The sequence below is a fragment of the Abramis brama genome (assembly GCF_963993115.1).
Source record: "Abramis brama genome assembly, chromosome: 7".
Lineage (NCBI taxonomy): Eukaryota > Metazoa > Chordata > Actinopteri > Cypriniformes > Leuciscidae > Abramis > Abramis brama.
The window spans coordinates 30,836,086-30,853,544 of NC_139969.1; the positions used below are offsets into that span (position 1 = coordinate 30,836,086).

Below are 17,459 nucleotides of genomic sequence, written 5' to 3' on the forward strand. Positions count from 1 at the left end.
AAAGCTAAATAGCCATAATGAAACGGGAAGGAATAGGCTGTAATTTAGAGATGAACGTGTATTGAGACATGCAATTGAGAACTGTCATGTGATTTCCTTTTAGCAAAGCTAACATTAGCTCCTTTTTGACAGGTTTATAGACATTAATATACGACTGTCACTGCCCGAGTCTCATCTCTTGATGCTGTCAAGTGGTTCCTGTCAAAAACACAGGAAATAGAGAGTTTCAAGTATACGTTTGAGATCTGACGTGTGTTACACAGACAAGTCACTCACGCAGATGTGAATCAACAGGGTGTGAAATATTAGATCTCAACCCATTCTCCTATCGCAGGTTGACAAAATTGTCCCAATGTTTTGTCAGGGGCAGAGATCTTTCTGTGATCACTCCCCGTTTAAGCAACCCCTTGTGAAAATAAGAGCATTTGATTGTATTGAATGTGCACTTGTAGTGTACTTAAAATCTTATAAAAGCTTTTTTAAGTATATTTACAAAATAAAAAAATAAAATTCAATTTATCATAAATGCTTGTCAGTATTTAGCAGTACACAAACTATATTTCAAAGATAATATTATGAAATATAAAGATGTACAGTAATTAAATCCTACTTAAGTTGGTAAAAAAAAAACACTTTTTAACTAATTCATATAAATTGAAATAGTTTATTTAATTGAAAATAACATGCAATAAAGTATCCGAAACATTACATTCAGTTTGCACTTTTCACTTGCAACAAGTTGCAAGTTCTCTTTTTAAAAGTATGCTAAAGTGCACTTCTCTTTCACAATTTTTTTTTTCATACTGAGTCTTTTTTAAAGCTAAAGAAGACTCCAGCAGGGTAAACACAGTAACGACAGCCCTGTCTACGCAACTGTATTATCCACTTGCGCAATTACCCACTCGACTGTGAGAATCTAGTCCATTAGGTATTTGCTGATTCTGACATGTTACACTGGGTCCTCAGTGATGCCTTATTTTTGAACACGCTGCAGACTAGGGGCGCTGTGACATGCCCCTGAACGTGATTGGAGAAAAGCTAACTTGTTAACTAATGCTTCAGAGTTATTCATGCTGCAGGCTCTAGTCGTGACAAAATTGGCTTTGGAAGTTAATAAATCTGGACTAGATGGCTTACAGTGATTTTTTACAACAGTGCATCTCATCTAGGATGATGCGTCCTATTTATACTTACAGTACACTATGTAGCCACGTTTACATTTATATATTTTCAGAAGAATGTTTCTAACTCACATTAGAAAGGTTGCTAGGCCCTTGCTAGGGTGTTCTGGATAGGGTGGTTGTTAGGGTGTTATGGGTGGTGGCTAGGATGTTGCTAGAATGTTCTAGATAAGGCATTGCTAAGGCATTGTTAGGGTGTTATGGGTGGTTGCTAAGGCTTTGCTAGGTATTTATGAATAGGCTGATAGCCTATATGTGGTTGGTAGAGTGTTAAGGGTGGTTGCTAGAGTATTGTTAGGGTGTTCTTGATGTTGCTAGAGTGTTTTCTTTGTGTGGTTGCTCTGGCATTACTACGGTGTTATGAGAAGGATGTTATACATTAGGTGGTTGCTAGATTGTTATGTGTAATGTGTAATAGGTGGTCGCTAGAGTGTTGCTAGGGTGTTGTTGTTGCTAGGGTGTGTTGTGTGGTTGCTCTGGCATTAATAGGGTGTTATGAGAAGGATGTTATACATTAGGTGGTTGCTAGATTGTTATGAGTAATGTGTAATAGGTGGTCGCTAGAGTGTTGCTAGGGTGTTATTGTTGTTGCTAGGGTGTTGTGTGGTTGCTCTGGCATTAATAGGGTGTTATGAGAAGGATGTTATACATTAGGTGGTTGCTAGATTGTCATGAGTAAGGTGTTATGGGTGGTTGCTAGAGTGTTGCTAGGGTGTTCTTGTTGTTGCTAGGGTGTTATGAGTGGTTACTATGACATTAATAGGGTGTTATGAGAAGGATGTTATACATTAGGTGGATTCTAGATTGTTATGAGTAATGTGTTATAGGTGGTCGCTAGAGTGTTGCTAGGGTGTTATTGTTGTTGCTAGGGTGTTGTGTGGTTGCTCTGGCATTAATAGGGTGTTATGAGAAGGATGTTATACATTAGGTGGTTGCTAGATTGTCATGAGTAAGGTGTTATGGGTGGTTGCTAGAGTGTTGCTAGGGTGTTCTTGTTGTTGCTAGGGTGTTATGAGTGGTTACTATGACATTAATAGGGTGTTATGAGAAGGATGTTATACATTAGGTGGATGCTAGATTGTTATGAGTAATGTGTTATAGGTGGTCGCTAGAGTGTTGCTAGGGTGTTATTGTTGTTGCTAGGGTGTTGTGTGGTTGCTCTGGCATTAATAGGGTGTTATGAGAAGGATGTTATACATTAGGTGGTTGATAGATTGTTATGAGTAAGGTGTTATAGGTGGTTGCTAGAGTATTACTAGGGTGTTCTTGTTGTTGCTAGGGTGTTATTGGTGGTTGCTATGGCATTAATAGGGTGTTATGAGAAGGATGTTAAACATTAGGTGGTTGCTAGATTGTTATGTGTAATGTGTAATAGGTGGTCGCTAGAGTGTTGCTAGGGTGTTATTGTTGTTGCTAGGGTGTGTTGTGTGGTTGCTCTGGCATTAATAGGGTGTTATGAGAAGGATGTTATACATTAGGTGGTTGCTAGATTGTCATGAGTAAGGTGTTATAGGTGGTCGCTAGAGTGTTGCTAGGGTGTTCTTGTTGTTGCTAGGGTGTATTGTGTGGTTGCTATGGCATTAATAGGGTGTTATGAGAAGGATGTTACTGTATACATTAGGTGGTTGCTAGATTGTTATGAGTAAGGTGTTATAGGTGGTTGCTAGAGTATTACTAGGGTGTTCTTGTTGTTGCTAGGGTGTTATTGGTGGTTGCTATGGCATTAATAGGGTGTTATGAGAAGGATGTTAAACATTAGGTGGTTGCTAGATTGTTATGTGTAATGTGTAATAGGTGGTCGCTAGAGTGTTGCTAGGGTGTTATTGTTGTTGCTAGGGTGTGTTGTGTGGTTGCTCTGGCATTAATAGGGTGTTATGAGAAGGATGTTATACATTAGGTGGTTGCTAGATTGTCATGAGTAAGGTGTTATAGGTGGTCGCTAGAGTGTTGCTAGGGTGTTCTTGTTGTTGCTAGGGTGTGTTGTGTGGTTGCTCTGGCATTACTAGGGTATTATGAGAAGGATGTTATACATTAGGTGGTTGCTAGATTGTTATGAGTAATGTGTTATAGGTGGAGTGTTGCTCGGGTGTTCTTGTTGTTGCTAGGGTGTTTTGGGTGGTTGCTATGGAATTGCAATGGTGTAGGTCAGATGGCTTCAACTCTGGGGACCCACAGTCATGCAGAGTTCAGTTCCAACCCTGATCAAACAAACCTGAAGCAGCTAATCAAGCTCATCAGGATCACTTGAAAATAGGTTGGAAATAAACTTTGCAGGACAGTGGGTCTTCAGGAGCAATGTAGAAAATGAGTAGAAATGAGAGGGTGTTTTCAGTACATTCACTATGAGAGCTGAGTGGCATATCTTACACAGATGATTGTGGGATCGCCAGTGAAGTAGAGTGACAAGTCAAAAATGTATAAAAATTCATGCAAATGAGAGGCAAAAACATAGGCGTCAGCCAGTCGCTATGGTAAAGGCAGTGAGGTTTGTCATAAACATTTCACGTCATTGCACAGCAGATTACAATGTTAAATTCAGATCTCAAGATTATAACTCTATAAATGCATTTCTGCAATGTTAGTGGATCCACAAGGTAATAGTCTTGCTCTATCAAGCACCACAAGTAAAATGCACTCACCTGGTCCTCAAAAGAAAGTGCTTGTCCCACATCTCGAGGGAAGCCGTCAATAACTATACCGCTGGCCTCTGAGATCTTCATGATCTTCTGTTTGATCTCAGTTATGGTAGTTTCCTAATGGGAATGAATAAACGTACTCAGGTAAAAATAATACACTCGAACCACAATGGAAAATGCTGTAGCAACATTGCAATTTTTACAGACTGAAACTAAATTGGCAGTAATAAACCTAATTTCTGTAGCAATTTTGTGCTCATAGATCAAGTACCTGCTTTGTAATTCTGGGCTATTTTAAACAGCACAGTGAATCAGTTTGTATGAAAGATGGTGGCATGACTTCTTAGATGAGTTGGTCTTCAAAGGCAGTCATTATATAATTCACAAAAGTATTTTAGAACATTCCCTGAATTTCTATAAGCATCTTTCTGAAAGGGTTAAATGAATAAATAATACATATCATCTTGGTGACATATCCCATTCTGTGTGATTTCTAGTGTAATGGAGTGCAGCGACATTTTCAGATCATTTTGATGTTCCTAAGCGCTAGAGGGAGAATATATTCAAGCGTAGCAAATCGAATGATGGCATTATTTACGACTGAGATCTAGCGTCAGTACCAGATTGTTCTAAAAATAAGTCTTACATCAGTCATCAATTTGTTGCTCAGTATGGAATGTAATTTGCATGACCAAATGTTATTTTTTACAGTTTTCTGTCACTATATGAAGCGATCCAGGCAAGGTTCAAAGCAGAGGATATTTTTAGAATGCAAGACGACCGCCAACCACATGATATCATTACGACATCAAATCCATCCAGAAATACAGCCAGTTATCCTAATTTGCAAATCTGTTTGTGGTTTTGATAGAGTTGATGATAAAATGCATGAAAGTTCTGTTCGGTCTGCTGTGCATCTGAATCAGTAATCGACATTAGATTACATAATATGTGTCTGTGCGGCATCAAAGGTAAACAAACTGTATATTTAGTGCTTTGATTCACCATTTACACATTGTAAAACTGCTTTGAATTGCCAAATTCATCCATAAGCTTACCCATACTGAAGTGAAAGTTCCCTGCATGGGTGTCTTATTCAACAATATAGTGCAATAAACTCTCAAAATCCCCCAAAAATCATGGAAAACGATTAATCTAAATATGTATTTAAAAACTATATGTATTTAAAATATGTATTAAATATGTATTTACATACTAAATATGTATTTAAACTCTCCTTTTTTGCTGCTGGACCTCTAAGATTACAATTATTGCCTGTGAAATGAAAAAGAGATCTTCACAATTTACATTGTGAAGAATATATACAGAATATACTGTATATATCGTAGCCGCATAGCATAATTGCCTAAGTCTTTTTATTTAAAATATGACTTAGGCAATTATGCTATGAGGCTACATATATTTGATAGGATTTAACTGCTTCATCCTTTGGAAAGCTTTAGTACATTGTGACAAATTCACAAAACAATAAATGATGAAATGTGTCATACAAACTGTTAAAGTATACATGTAATCTCCCTCGTGACTTTGGGATCGTTCAGAAGGACATGCAGAGTGGCAAGTTTAGTGGTCTTTCCTATATTTTAATCTTATCATTTGTTTTTCTGGTATTCAGAAATAATCCCAGCAAACACAGAACATTCCCCTAATGTTATAGCGTATTATATTTTTTTTTCTTTTTTTTTCAGGAAACAATTCCAAACATTCTCAACATTCTCTTTAGGTTCTATTTTTGCAACCATAAACTTGCAGGAAAGTTTTGTGTGACAGACTAAGAACTGACACGGAACATTGTCTAATTAATATTTTTTTTGTTTTATTTATTTAACCATAAATTAACCTTAATGTTAGGGGAACGCTCTCCAAACCTAAAGGGAACATTCAATTGTTTAAAACCATTTTTCCTGGCAAGGAAGGAATGCTATCTGATACATTGTGTTTCTCTACTTTAGAAAAATTCAGAAAGAGATGCTTACAGAAGTTAGAAAGTAAGAAAAGGGAAGCAAGTAATTGCCCGAAGAGATGTGAGAGAAGATTTGCAACAGTGAATTTCTTTTTCACACTGTGAGAGCAGAATAAAAAGAAAAAAGCCAAGAACCCGCGACACGACGCTTGGTAAGACGAAAGGGTCTGATATCAATACCACATGCATTATAATATTTTACTGACGAATAAAAATAGCATGTCACAGTCTGTGGATAAATAATTATTCATAGTGTAACCTCTGATAGCATCATCAACATGATTCCTGCGTATTGCTTTACTGAGACTAGACTGGACAAGTTGCTGACAAAAAGATGTTTAGAACAAATTGTTTTCATTGCTTAGTTTCAAAACATTTTTGCACTAATAAAGAAGTTTGGAGATTTAAAAGAAAGCTTTATCATGATATAAACCTAACATTAAATCTGATTTGCGACGTTTCTGCTTATACGTTCCCTTTTACAGTATGGGAACAGTCTCCTTTGCTTCCCTAATCCAGGATGGCATTAGTGGAAAGTGGCTTTATTTCTCCGGCTGTGTCAAGAAGCTCGACTCAACCTGTGTCTCAGTACAAAGGTGCATTTAACGCAGCTAAGGATTAAATGACATGGGTTGGTCATTTTATCCCCAAGTCAATAATCTTTGCAGATAGACTGCCCCCTCTAAAAACGTACAAAGCATTTCTGGAGTTCCTCAGGGAATCAACACCCAGTAGAAGGTATTCTGTTTCTCTTTCAAAAGCCTCCTCGCTAAAATACGGTGCCCTCATTTCCAGAGCCACACACTTCTGTGCTCAGTTCTCAAATGGAACTTAACTTGCAGGAAAGGGTGTGTGGGTACATTGCTATAGGGAGGGAATTTAGGAAGTGTTGCTATTGTCAAGTCTGGTAATATAAACAGAATGACGAAATGTAGTAAGTTCTTTAAAAACAGTCACTTTATTCATAAAGAGTCCGAAAATAGCTATTTTGGAGTCGTGTTAAAAAGTCTACAAGCCACTTTAAACATTCTGGGTGTGATGTTATATCCAAACCACTCTTAATTTTGATTCTACTGTACAGGTATCAGTGTAAACGAGGCCTAAGTTACTTTCTTCATTCTAATGCCTGATCTGTGCCCAGTGATTTCTGATATGTAATGATTAATATAGGCTAGTCAGATGTTCTTTGTATATCTGTCAGTAAATCAAACCAGTGACTAAACGGTCAACTTCACATTGTTTCTCTTAGTAGGATGGAAATAATCTGTTATTTAAACTGTGAATAAATTATATATAGAAAGCGATAAAAAAAAATAAAAAAAACACTCCCTTTACTGGAGCTGTGAAATGAATTAAAGCAAAAATATGATTAAAATGGTGAAAACAGGTCCTACAATATACATTTTTCCTTATACAGATATGTATTTTAACCTAAAATGTTGATGTTAAAAAGTCATGAATCATGGACATATCACCTAACTATTTGTTAATAGGTCATTTCAATGGGAATTTCCATTCAGCACTATTATGATTTTTTGTTTATTATTAAAAATGTATATTTTAAATTGATATTTTGAAAATGATTATGCAACTTTACATTGGACATTTTAACTAAATATTATTGATAATTACAATATTGTGTATGTGGTTATAGGAATTTTGTCTAAGCACATACAGCATGTACAACAGCATACAGTGGTGTGTCTAAGTGAGATAAGAATTGATGCAATTTGAAAGAAGTAGTCAGTGGAAAGATGCGTACCCTCTCAAAACATATTCAATTACCGGTATGAGTTTTTTACCTTTACATACTGTCTTTATGTACAGTACATACCTGTGGTGCCAGTTCCCCATTGGTGATGATCCTAGCAATCAGACTCCATTTTCTGTTGCTGGTGGCGTTATGGATCATCTTCTTTCTGAGAAGCTCGCCCACTGAGACATATTCAAAGCCATAGCGCTCGGCAATCTTCAGACACTGTGTACCTTTACCGCTGCCTGGGCCACCTGTTTGAGAAGACAGCAGAGAGACATTTGAACCTGTACTGACTCACTCGCATATATGCAATGTAGGTATTTGAAAGATACTTTCATATCTGGTAAAGTAATATTCAGACAAACAATACAATTTCATATTGCTTTTAAAAAAACATTTCATTAAATAAGTTATTGTTAAGTAACTTAAATATTAGTGTTTCTAACCAGTGTTTTGAACAAATCGGTTGAGTGAATTATTCAACGACACTCATACAAACAGCAGTATCAAGATGACAACGCATGACGTTATATTTGGAGCTGTTCACATCCTCGTACTGGAAATTATGAATTTCCATGACACCACTATCAACGCCTAAATTTAGGAAAAGTAGGAGCTCTCAAACAATTCCCATCTTACAAGCTGTAATTAAGAGCTCTACAAGGACGTGAACACGTTTTACAAGTTGAAATCACAAAATTGCTGTAATTATGACATGGCGTCAACGCACGTTTAGCTCCAACCCCAATTAAATACACCTGAACCAGCTAATCAATGTCTTACTAGACATAGGAACTTTCAGTCAGGTGTGTTGAGGCAAGCTTAAAAGGATGGTTCGGAGTAAAATCAACCTTTGCACCATGACCTCAAGCCAAACACCCCCCCAAAAAAAGCCTTTTTTCCCTCGGACGAACATTATTAAAGATAGAGCTTATTTAGAGATATCAGCCAAATGGCTTAGTGCAGGCGCTAATGGATCCTATCTCGTAAATTAATTACCCCACTAATAATGTCCAGAATGGTACCAAACTTCTACAGTAGTACAAATAGGTTCTGTACACATAAAACGAGGCATTGGAAAGTTTGTAAGTACATCAGAAGTTTATTTAAATAACACTTGCCTGATGGCTAATGCTACCGCTAACCCGGACGTCGAGGTCACTTCAGTGAAAAGCACGTAAAAGTCCTGGCAGAAAGCGATGCATAAGGATGTAGTGTAACGACAAATTATTATTTTTTCCGAAGTGTTAACAACTTGCGAACAACAAAGTGTTAACTAATAATTGTTGCAAACTGGTACTACCAACAAAATATTAGTGCATTCCTGGAACTGGGCATCGTTACACTACATCCTTATGCATCGCTTTCTGTAGAATTTTATCACTTAAAACTCATCTTTGATCACCAAAATTACATATTTAAATGTTTTTTTCTAAAAAAAATTGAGGAAAAACCTCAATTTTTTTTTTTTTTTTTCACCTACGCTCACTCACACTAGCCTCCGCTCACTCACACCAGCTCAGAGATCCACTCGTTGATGATCACACGATTGATTGGTTACAAGTTAGTTTGAGACTGTCTTTGGTTCACTGCAGTTTTAAAGAGAAAATACGTTTGTATGTTTTGAGCAATGGTGTCAACTTATGAGTTGGCACATGGTTTGTCTTAAAGCTTATTAAAAAAAAAAACACCACATAGACATTTAAACAACATTAAAAACTTGATTTTCACCACAGGGGGACTTTAAATTGCATCCAGGTTATTAGCAACACAGCGCATGAGTGTGTATCCCGCCTTTGATCTCGGAGGTGTCTGATCCACTACGAGAAGAGAGAGCTTTCAGTCTTGCCTGCACTTTTTTCAATCCTCCCTTCACAGCAGCCGCCTACTCTCACCTAAATTTCAGGTGGCACATGATCTCAAATGAGCCTATTGTGTAGGCAATCAGCACTGTGATTGACATGACGAATGCAATCTTAAGAATCGGCTGCGGGGCGGAGTGTGCAACTGAACTGGTTTGGATTTTTTTTTTAAATCACACATCTGTAAGTTGAGTTCCAATCCAGACAGGTGGAGTGCACAAAACAATGAAATCAGCAAATTATAGGACTAGAATTAAGTGTGAGATAATAAAAAATATTAATAAACATCCCATATTAAACTATTTTACCAACAACAATGTGGATTATGGACTGAATGCCCAACAACTGATATCAGTCATCAGGCTCAGTTTCAGCCACAGAAATGCATAAAAAAAACAGTAGTAAAACCCAGGCCATTTTGATAAATGAAACAGAAAGCCGATCGGTGACAGGAAACGATTCCTATAGCTAATATCTCAGTAAGATAATGCTGAAGGTGGGTGGTCACTCGACTGATGGAATATGCGCATTCATTTGCTTGTGGGATACGCTCAGGCACAGATAACGTTTTCTCTCACAAATGACATCAGTTAACTTAGAGACATGCATATGCTGTTCAGGGAAGTCTGATAAGGCAGGAGGGAAATGTCCAACTATCAGATATCTGTTAGCATCCGTACCACTCAGCGGCCTTGTTTACAGCAGGTATCCATCTCAAATGCATCCCCACTGACCTCATATAATTGGATTTTGACAAGAGGAGGGTCTCTGATTTCATGATCCCATCATTCACTACGTCAGCAGTAAATCAGTCAGCAAACTGCTGTTCTCAAATAAAGCCTACTTGAATTTAAATCTAACAAACACATTGTGAGCGGAAGACTCCCTGTGTAAATAAACTAGGGATGTGCTATTAAACTTCTGACCAATTGAAACAGTTTTGGATTCATTTTCACTCTGTTCTGTTCCTGTTCTTCCAGCCTTAGTTCTCTATTTAATTTTCCTTTGTTCTCGTTTTCCCGCCACTGGTTTGTTTCAGTGGTTATTCATTATATGATTAAATAGATAAATTACACTTGTTTGCATTCAGTTCATTATCTTGTGTATTTAAAGGGGTGGTTCAGGATTTTGGACATCGGACCTCATTTCCAAGTTAGCCTGGGTGTTATTTATCAATGGAGACAGTTTTCAACATTTTTCATCCAGTCCTTCCAGTTGCATAGTTCGCCGGTGCTAGGCTAGCGCGAGTCAACGGTATCTGCTAGCCTGCCATTAAAAACGGTTTTACCTACTCCACAGTACACCAAAATCCAATAAATTATAACACCAGACTATCGGTGTAAATGTCTGTTGAGAGAATAATGTTAGAAATCAAACTACTCTTGCATCTCAATGATCGCATTACATTTACAGGAACTAGTTTCTCAGCAGCGGCGGAATTTTACTTTGCTCCGGTTAGTAGTACTGCGCCGAAAAGTAAACACAGAACAGAAGTGCACTAGAAGACTGATTGTCATGCACCGGCTCTCTCGGTTGCCTAGGTAACTTAATATCACTCTGCCGCTGCTGTAGACTGTGCTAATAAATACAGGGAACAAAGTATAACTATTGCAATGCGATGAAAGGGTAGTTTGATTTCTAACATTATTCTCTCAACAGACATTTACATCGATAGTCTGGCGTTATAATTTATTTGATTTTGGTGTACTGTGGAGTGGGTAAAACTGTTTTTAAAACTGTTTTTAACAGGCTAGCAGATACCGTTGACTCGCGCTAGCCTAGCACCGGCGAACTATGCAACTGGAAGGACTGGATGAAAAATTTTGAAAACTGTCTCCACTGATAAATAACACCCAGGCTAACTTGGAAATGAGGTCCAATGTCCAAAATCCTGAACCACCCCTTTAAGCCCAGCAGTTCTTTCTGTTCATTGTCTGGTGTTTGTGTTTTCAGCACAGTGTTATGTTGCTACTCTGTTTGGAATACTGCCTTTTTTTTTTTAGGGATGCACCGATATGAACATTTTGTCTGATAACGTTAACCGATAATCCTATATATTTGAAAGCCGATAACCGATAAATTGGCAGATAAATTTAAATCCAAATTTTTATATAATTTTTGAGAGTCTGATTACAAAAACAAAAGTCTCACCATTAAAATCCATGTCCCAAGCACACACTTATGATGTTCGCATTATAATTTGATGTAGCCTATTATGACAGACTGTCACGGTTTTGTTTTTGGGTTTGTTCAAGTCATGTTTCATTGTCTGTCATGTGATCCCTTGTAAGTCATGTGATTCTGCCATGTGTTCCCTTGTCTGTGTCATGTTGTCATTGGTTCATTGTTTCATTGTTCACAGGTGTCCCTTGTCTAGTTATTAGTCTTGTGTGTATTTAGCCCTCATGTTTGCCATGTGTCTTTGTCAAATATTGGTACCTGTAACTGCTGTTGTGTAAGTTTTTGTTTTCATGCCATGCCATGCCATGCCATGCCATGCCATGCCATGCCATGCTTATGTTTCATGTTTTGTTTTATTTGAAATAAACTGCACTTGGGTTCTCTTTACAACTTGCCTCCAGTGGATCCCTTTTTACAGAATACTTGACCTCAAACCATGAACCCAGCAGTTGACCTTCTTTGTCTTCGTCAGGACAACCAGACCATACAGGATTATGTCAAGGACTTTTGCGGACTCAGTCACCTGGTCAAATTTAACGATGTGGCTCTCAAGGACATTTTTCGTTTTGGGCTAAACGATCCGGTGCGGTCCCAAATGCCAGGGGGAAAAATTAATTTTTCCCTGGCCCAGTATATTGACTATGCCCTTTTATTAAGTGGCTCAACTTTTACTGTGGGTTTGGCTGACGAGGAACACCGCAATCCCACAGTATCCTCTAAGACTGAGTCTCTTCACGTCATGCCTGCCAAGCCTGAGCCACTTCACGTCATGCCTGCCAAGCTTGAATCTCTTCACGTCATGCCTGCCATGTCTGAGTCTCTTCACGTCATGCCTGCCAAGTCTGAGTCTGTTCACGTCATGCCTGCCAAGTCTGAGTCTGTTCACGCTACGTCTGCCGCCGAGCCAGTGTCTCCTGACAAGATGGCCTCCTCCGAGCCAGTGTCTCCTGACAAGATGGCCGCCTCCGAGCCAGTGTCTCCTGACAAGATGGCCACCGCCGAGCCAGTGTCTCCTGACAAGATGGCTGCAGCCACGCCTGAACCTGAGCCCTCAGCAGAGATGGCTGCCACTAATCTTGAGCCCTCAGTGACTGCTACACTAACCAGTAGGGTCCTTGATAGGACCATGGAGGCTGCGCCGCCATGGTCCCCTGAACTGTCTGGTCCACTCTGGCCACCTGAACTGTCTGGTCCACCCTGGCCACCTGAAATGTCTAATCCACCCTGGCCGCCTGCACAGCCTGCTCCGCCCTGGCCACCGGATCCGCCCTGGCTTCCTGCACTGCCGGGTCCGCCCACGCCATGCCACGACCCAGGCCTGTCCACGCCATGCCACGTCCCATGTCCTGTCCCCCTGCACGGGCCTGGCCCTCCATCCCTCCCCCAAGACCACCTCCGCTCCACCACCCTCCTGGAATTTTGTTTTTTTGGGGGTTTGTTGGGCGTCGGGAGCCGCCCTTAGAGGGGGGGATCTGTCACGGTTTTGTTTTTGGGTTTGTTCAAGTCATGTTTCATTGTCATGTGATCCTGCCATGTGTTCCCTTGTCTGTGTCATGTTGTCATTGGTTCATTGTTTCATTGTTCACAGGTGTCCCTTGTCTAGTCATTAGTCTTGTATGTATTTAGCCCTCATGTTTGCCATGTGTCTTTGTCAAGTATTGTTACCTGTAACTGCTGTTGTGTAAGTTTTATAAATATGCATAATTAAATATTCTATATGAGCCGATATTAGAAATTCAATAGACAATTTATTTAGATGTTTATATTCAAAGCAAATTATCTTTATCAATGCCTACTGGAAATGTTTTTGGGTTTTTTTTCATTTTCTTTTGATGTCACACATAATCGGTAAAGTTAAAAACTCTTGTTTTAATGAATAATAGACATTATTACACAGACTACTGTTCAAAAGGTTAGATTCATCATTCAAAGAATATTTTTATGCTAAGTCTCTTATGCTTACCAAGGCTGCATTTATTTGATCAAAGATACAGTAAAACAGTTATATTGTGGGAAATATTATTACTATATAATAATATTGATATTATTCCTGTGATGGTAAAGCTGAATTTTCAGCATCATTACTCCAGTCTTCAGTGTCACACGATCCTTCACAAATCATTTTAACATATTGAAAACAGTTGTGTCGCTTAATAGTTTTCTGAAAACTGTCATACATTTTTTTTATGTATTCCTGAATGAAAAGTTAAAAAATAAAAACATTGATTTTTAATAGAAATCTTTTTGTAACATGTCCTAACGGTCACATTTGATCAATTTAATGAACCCTTGCTGAAAAAAATATTATTTTATTTCAAAGAAACCCAACATTTTGAATGGTAGTGTGTGTTCATAGAAATCCCGACATGAATTTCAAGTGCGCATACACAGACACCATGCCTGTTTCTCTCCATTCAGTCAGGCTCATCAGTGATGACGTGTAGCCAGTCTTTGGTCTTACCTATAATAAGGATGACTTTGGGTCTGGGTCTAGATGGGTCAAACACTTCATATTCCTCTATGAGCTCCGCTGTCTCAGACAAGTCTGAGTCACTCTCTATGGAAAACTGGTTGATGGGTGGGAGGCGCTCGTACCTCCGATAGGGGAAGTTCGGGCTGTCCGGGAGAACTGCGTGGAAGAATGCAAATAGTTAATGAGAGCCTCTGAAGTCCTCAGCAATGCAATGCAAAAGGTTCAGAGGAAAGCCCACTGAAAGTCTATCATTGGAAGAATAGGTTTTGTTTAGAGGACATGTTTTACTGTAGAGGTACTTTGCATTCATTTGCCTTTTTTCATTGCCCCGAGGTGGGTAGAACAATGTTGTCCAGCACAAAGACAGGAAAACCCCTACCGGTTTTTATCATGCTCTAACAGCATCCAAATAATGAATAACAGGCCTGCTGTGCAAGACCCAACAGCACAGCAGTTTGTGGCCAGTTCTAGTTTGCATGAATTTCAGCATCGCCTACAATTTAGAGTTGCGTCGGCTGATGACAACACCTCCTACTCACCGTTCCGGAAAAAAGATCGGCGTGACTGCCCACCATTGAGAGGCGGTAACGACTTCTTCTCCTGCCCGACGAACGTGTCCCACCGAACTTTGTCAGTCCCACCGATCTCCTTCACCTTCTTAAGGCAGGTCTCTAGATAGTCCAGAGGGTCATCTGGTCGGTAGTACATCAGACCCGTCAGCAGACTCTGGGAAATCAGTGACAGATCAGGGAGTCGTACTGTGTTTATCCATTATTACCATTGTAAATACCGGTAGCATGCGTTTTTTTATTATGTTCTAATCCAGTTTTCCATATACATACTAAGGGATACTGCAGCCTATTTGATATTATAATAAAAAAATATATATATTAAAAAACATATAAAGATACATACAAAGATACATACAAAGATATATATATATATATATATGTGTGTGTGTGTGTGTGTGTACATACGTACATACGTGTATACACACACACAAAAAAAAAATATATATATAAACATGTATTTTTGTTTTTTAATATTTATTTATTATAATATCAAAATATAATATATAAACGTGTGCGTATATATATATATATATATATATATATATATATATATATATATATATATATACACTGTATATATATATATATATATACACTGTATATATATATATATATATATATACGTGTGTGTGTGTACGTACGTACGTACGTACATACATACATGTATGTAATGAGTACAGTCAGTTGCAGTGTTACACCTTTTCAAATGGCTTTAAAGGAGTAGTTCACTTTTAAAATGAAAATTCTGTCATCATATACTCACCCTCATGTTGTTTCAAACCTGTATGAATTTCTTTCTTCTGCTGAACACAAAGGAAGATATTTAGAAGAATGTCAGTAACCAGACAGTTTTTGGGTCCCATTGACTACCATAGTATATTTTTTTCCTACTATGGAAGTCAATGGGACCCAACAACTGTCTGGTTACTGACATTCTTCTAAATATCTTCCTGTGTTCAGCAGAAGAAAGAAATTCATACAGGTTTGAAACAACATGAGGGTGAGTATATGATGACAGAATTTTCATTTTAAAAGTGAACTACTCCTTTAACAACATATTGTTTATTCTTTTATAACTATAATGCATGACAGTTTTATGACCCCCATTAGCAACTACGGAACATTTAAACAAACTAATAAAAAATGAATTTGTAACACCACAAGACCATTTAAAATAAACTAGAGAATGCAAAAAAAGTGATTAAAATGTTGAAAAAGAAATTGTAAAGAGTGAAAGCTCCTTAAATATACATTTTCCTATGCATTTGATATATGCAAAATATACCCTTATGCAAATCATCATCATCATTCGCATCATATGGCCAGGATATTGTAAACAAACTCTCTAAGTAAAAGCACATAAATAAGCACTAATCGTATTATCCTATTGTTTTCATAACTATAGTACAATAATAATTGGTCACTGTAAAATTATTAACAGTTACAAAATAAGCCTGTTATTTTCTATAAGACTTGACTTTGATAATGTGTGCGCTTCTGACAGCACGCCTACCATAATAAACAACGACACGATCGGCAGCTTTGCGCGTAAAAACGCAAACACAGTAAAGGGCGTAAATAACCCTCTCTAATTGATATAATCTAATCTAATGCAACACTCAGCAACTCAGTCGGCTTACATTATTTACAGCATGCAAAGCCTTCACATACCTTTAAATCAACCATATACATTTTAATTATAAATCATCAACTTTATAATGACCCTTTTAATAATGAATCAACAATATAGGCATACGCTTTTGCAGTGAGACATCCCGATGCTAGTAACTTATTCGTGTCATTATTTTTATTTGTAACGGCTATGATGTGGAAACATCTTTAGGTTTCACCTCAACAAAAGTTGAAACACAATGCTCACCTCAAAGAGCTGAGGTATCTCTCTACTGGAGAGGTATTCCTTCGCGTCGTTGGTGTTCATGTCTGTTTCGGGAGAACTATCGATGCTATTGAGTTGAGTGTAGAATGTAGAATGTTGCAGGTTCACGAATCCGTGATGTCGTCGCGATCTTAAAGCATTCTCCAAGTGCCGACTGAACTAGGTGGACAAAGACAGCTTTGCTCTCAGTAAATCTTTGTGTATGTTACATGCTTGATCTGACCTCTTCTCTTAGTGTCTCACTTCAGTGTTTGAATCCGCCGACACAACGCGATACACCTGCGCGCCGCTGGAGAGAGAGACTCGTGTTCGACCAGCTGATGCGCGCGTCCTGGCGACTGATGCGCGTCTCACAGCAGAAACTGGAGCATGTTAGCAGAGGAAAAACACACACACACACACATACAAAAACACACACACACACTTAAAAAGTTTTGGTAGGCCTATTTACATTATTTAAACCATAAATGTAGTTTGAATACATCTTGAATTGTGTGGGCACACAATGTTTACAAAACGTTTTCAAGCATATGCCTATATATGTTTAATATGTTGCATTAATTAATAATTAATAGTTTAATCATTAATTTTTTACATAATATATGTTGTGTACAATATTTTTACATTTATCCAATCCACAATATGTCATATCTATTTCAATAAAATATACATTTTATTTTTTAGTTTAAAAACGTTATGTATGTGGGTCGTGTGTGTGTGTGTGTGTGTGTGTGTGTGTATTCATCACCATCGTCATGAGGGGGATGTTCTTATTTATATGATATCATTTCCTGATTGAAGGTATTATTTTCACATTACAGCAATATTTTGTGTGTTAGTTACATCAGCTTTAATTTGCTGCTTTAATTTGGCTTTAATATATATAATTTATGCTTTTATATATATATATATAGTAT

At 37.9% G+C, this 17,459-nt stretch overlaps 1 protein-coding gene across 2 annotated transcripts in view; it reads right to left on the reverse strand.

Annotated features, from left to right (window-relative positions):
- ak5 (adenylate kinase 5) overlaps nucleotides 1-16,887 on the reverse strand; it is an 89,848-nt gene extending 72,961 nt beyond the window's left edge. Inside the window, exons 1-5 of one of the 2 annotated variants that reach the window (XM_084120066.1) lie at nucleotides 16,525-16,887; nucleotides 14,613-14,799; nucleotides 14,062-14,229; nucleotides 7,636-7,808; nucleotides 3,821-3,934 (exon numbers count right to left, since the gene is read on the reverse strand). In XM_084120066.1, the coding sequence (XP_083976192.1) occupies nucleotides 3,821-3,934; nucleotides 7,636-7,808; nucleotides 14,062-14,229; nucleotides 14,613-14,799; nucleotides 16,525-16,584 (702 nt within the window). In that variant the 5' untranslated portion in view covers nucleotides 16,585-16,887. The remainder of the gene's footprint in view (nucleotides 1-3,820; nucleotides 3,935-7,635; nucleotides 7,809-14,061; nucleotides 14,230-14,612; nucleotides 14,800-16,524) is intronic. The other variant, XM_084120067.1, reaches the window with a different exon arrangement.
- Nucleotides 16,888-17,459: the final 572 nt, after the last annotated feature.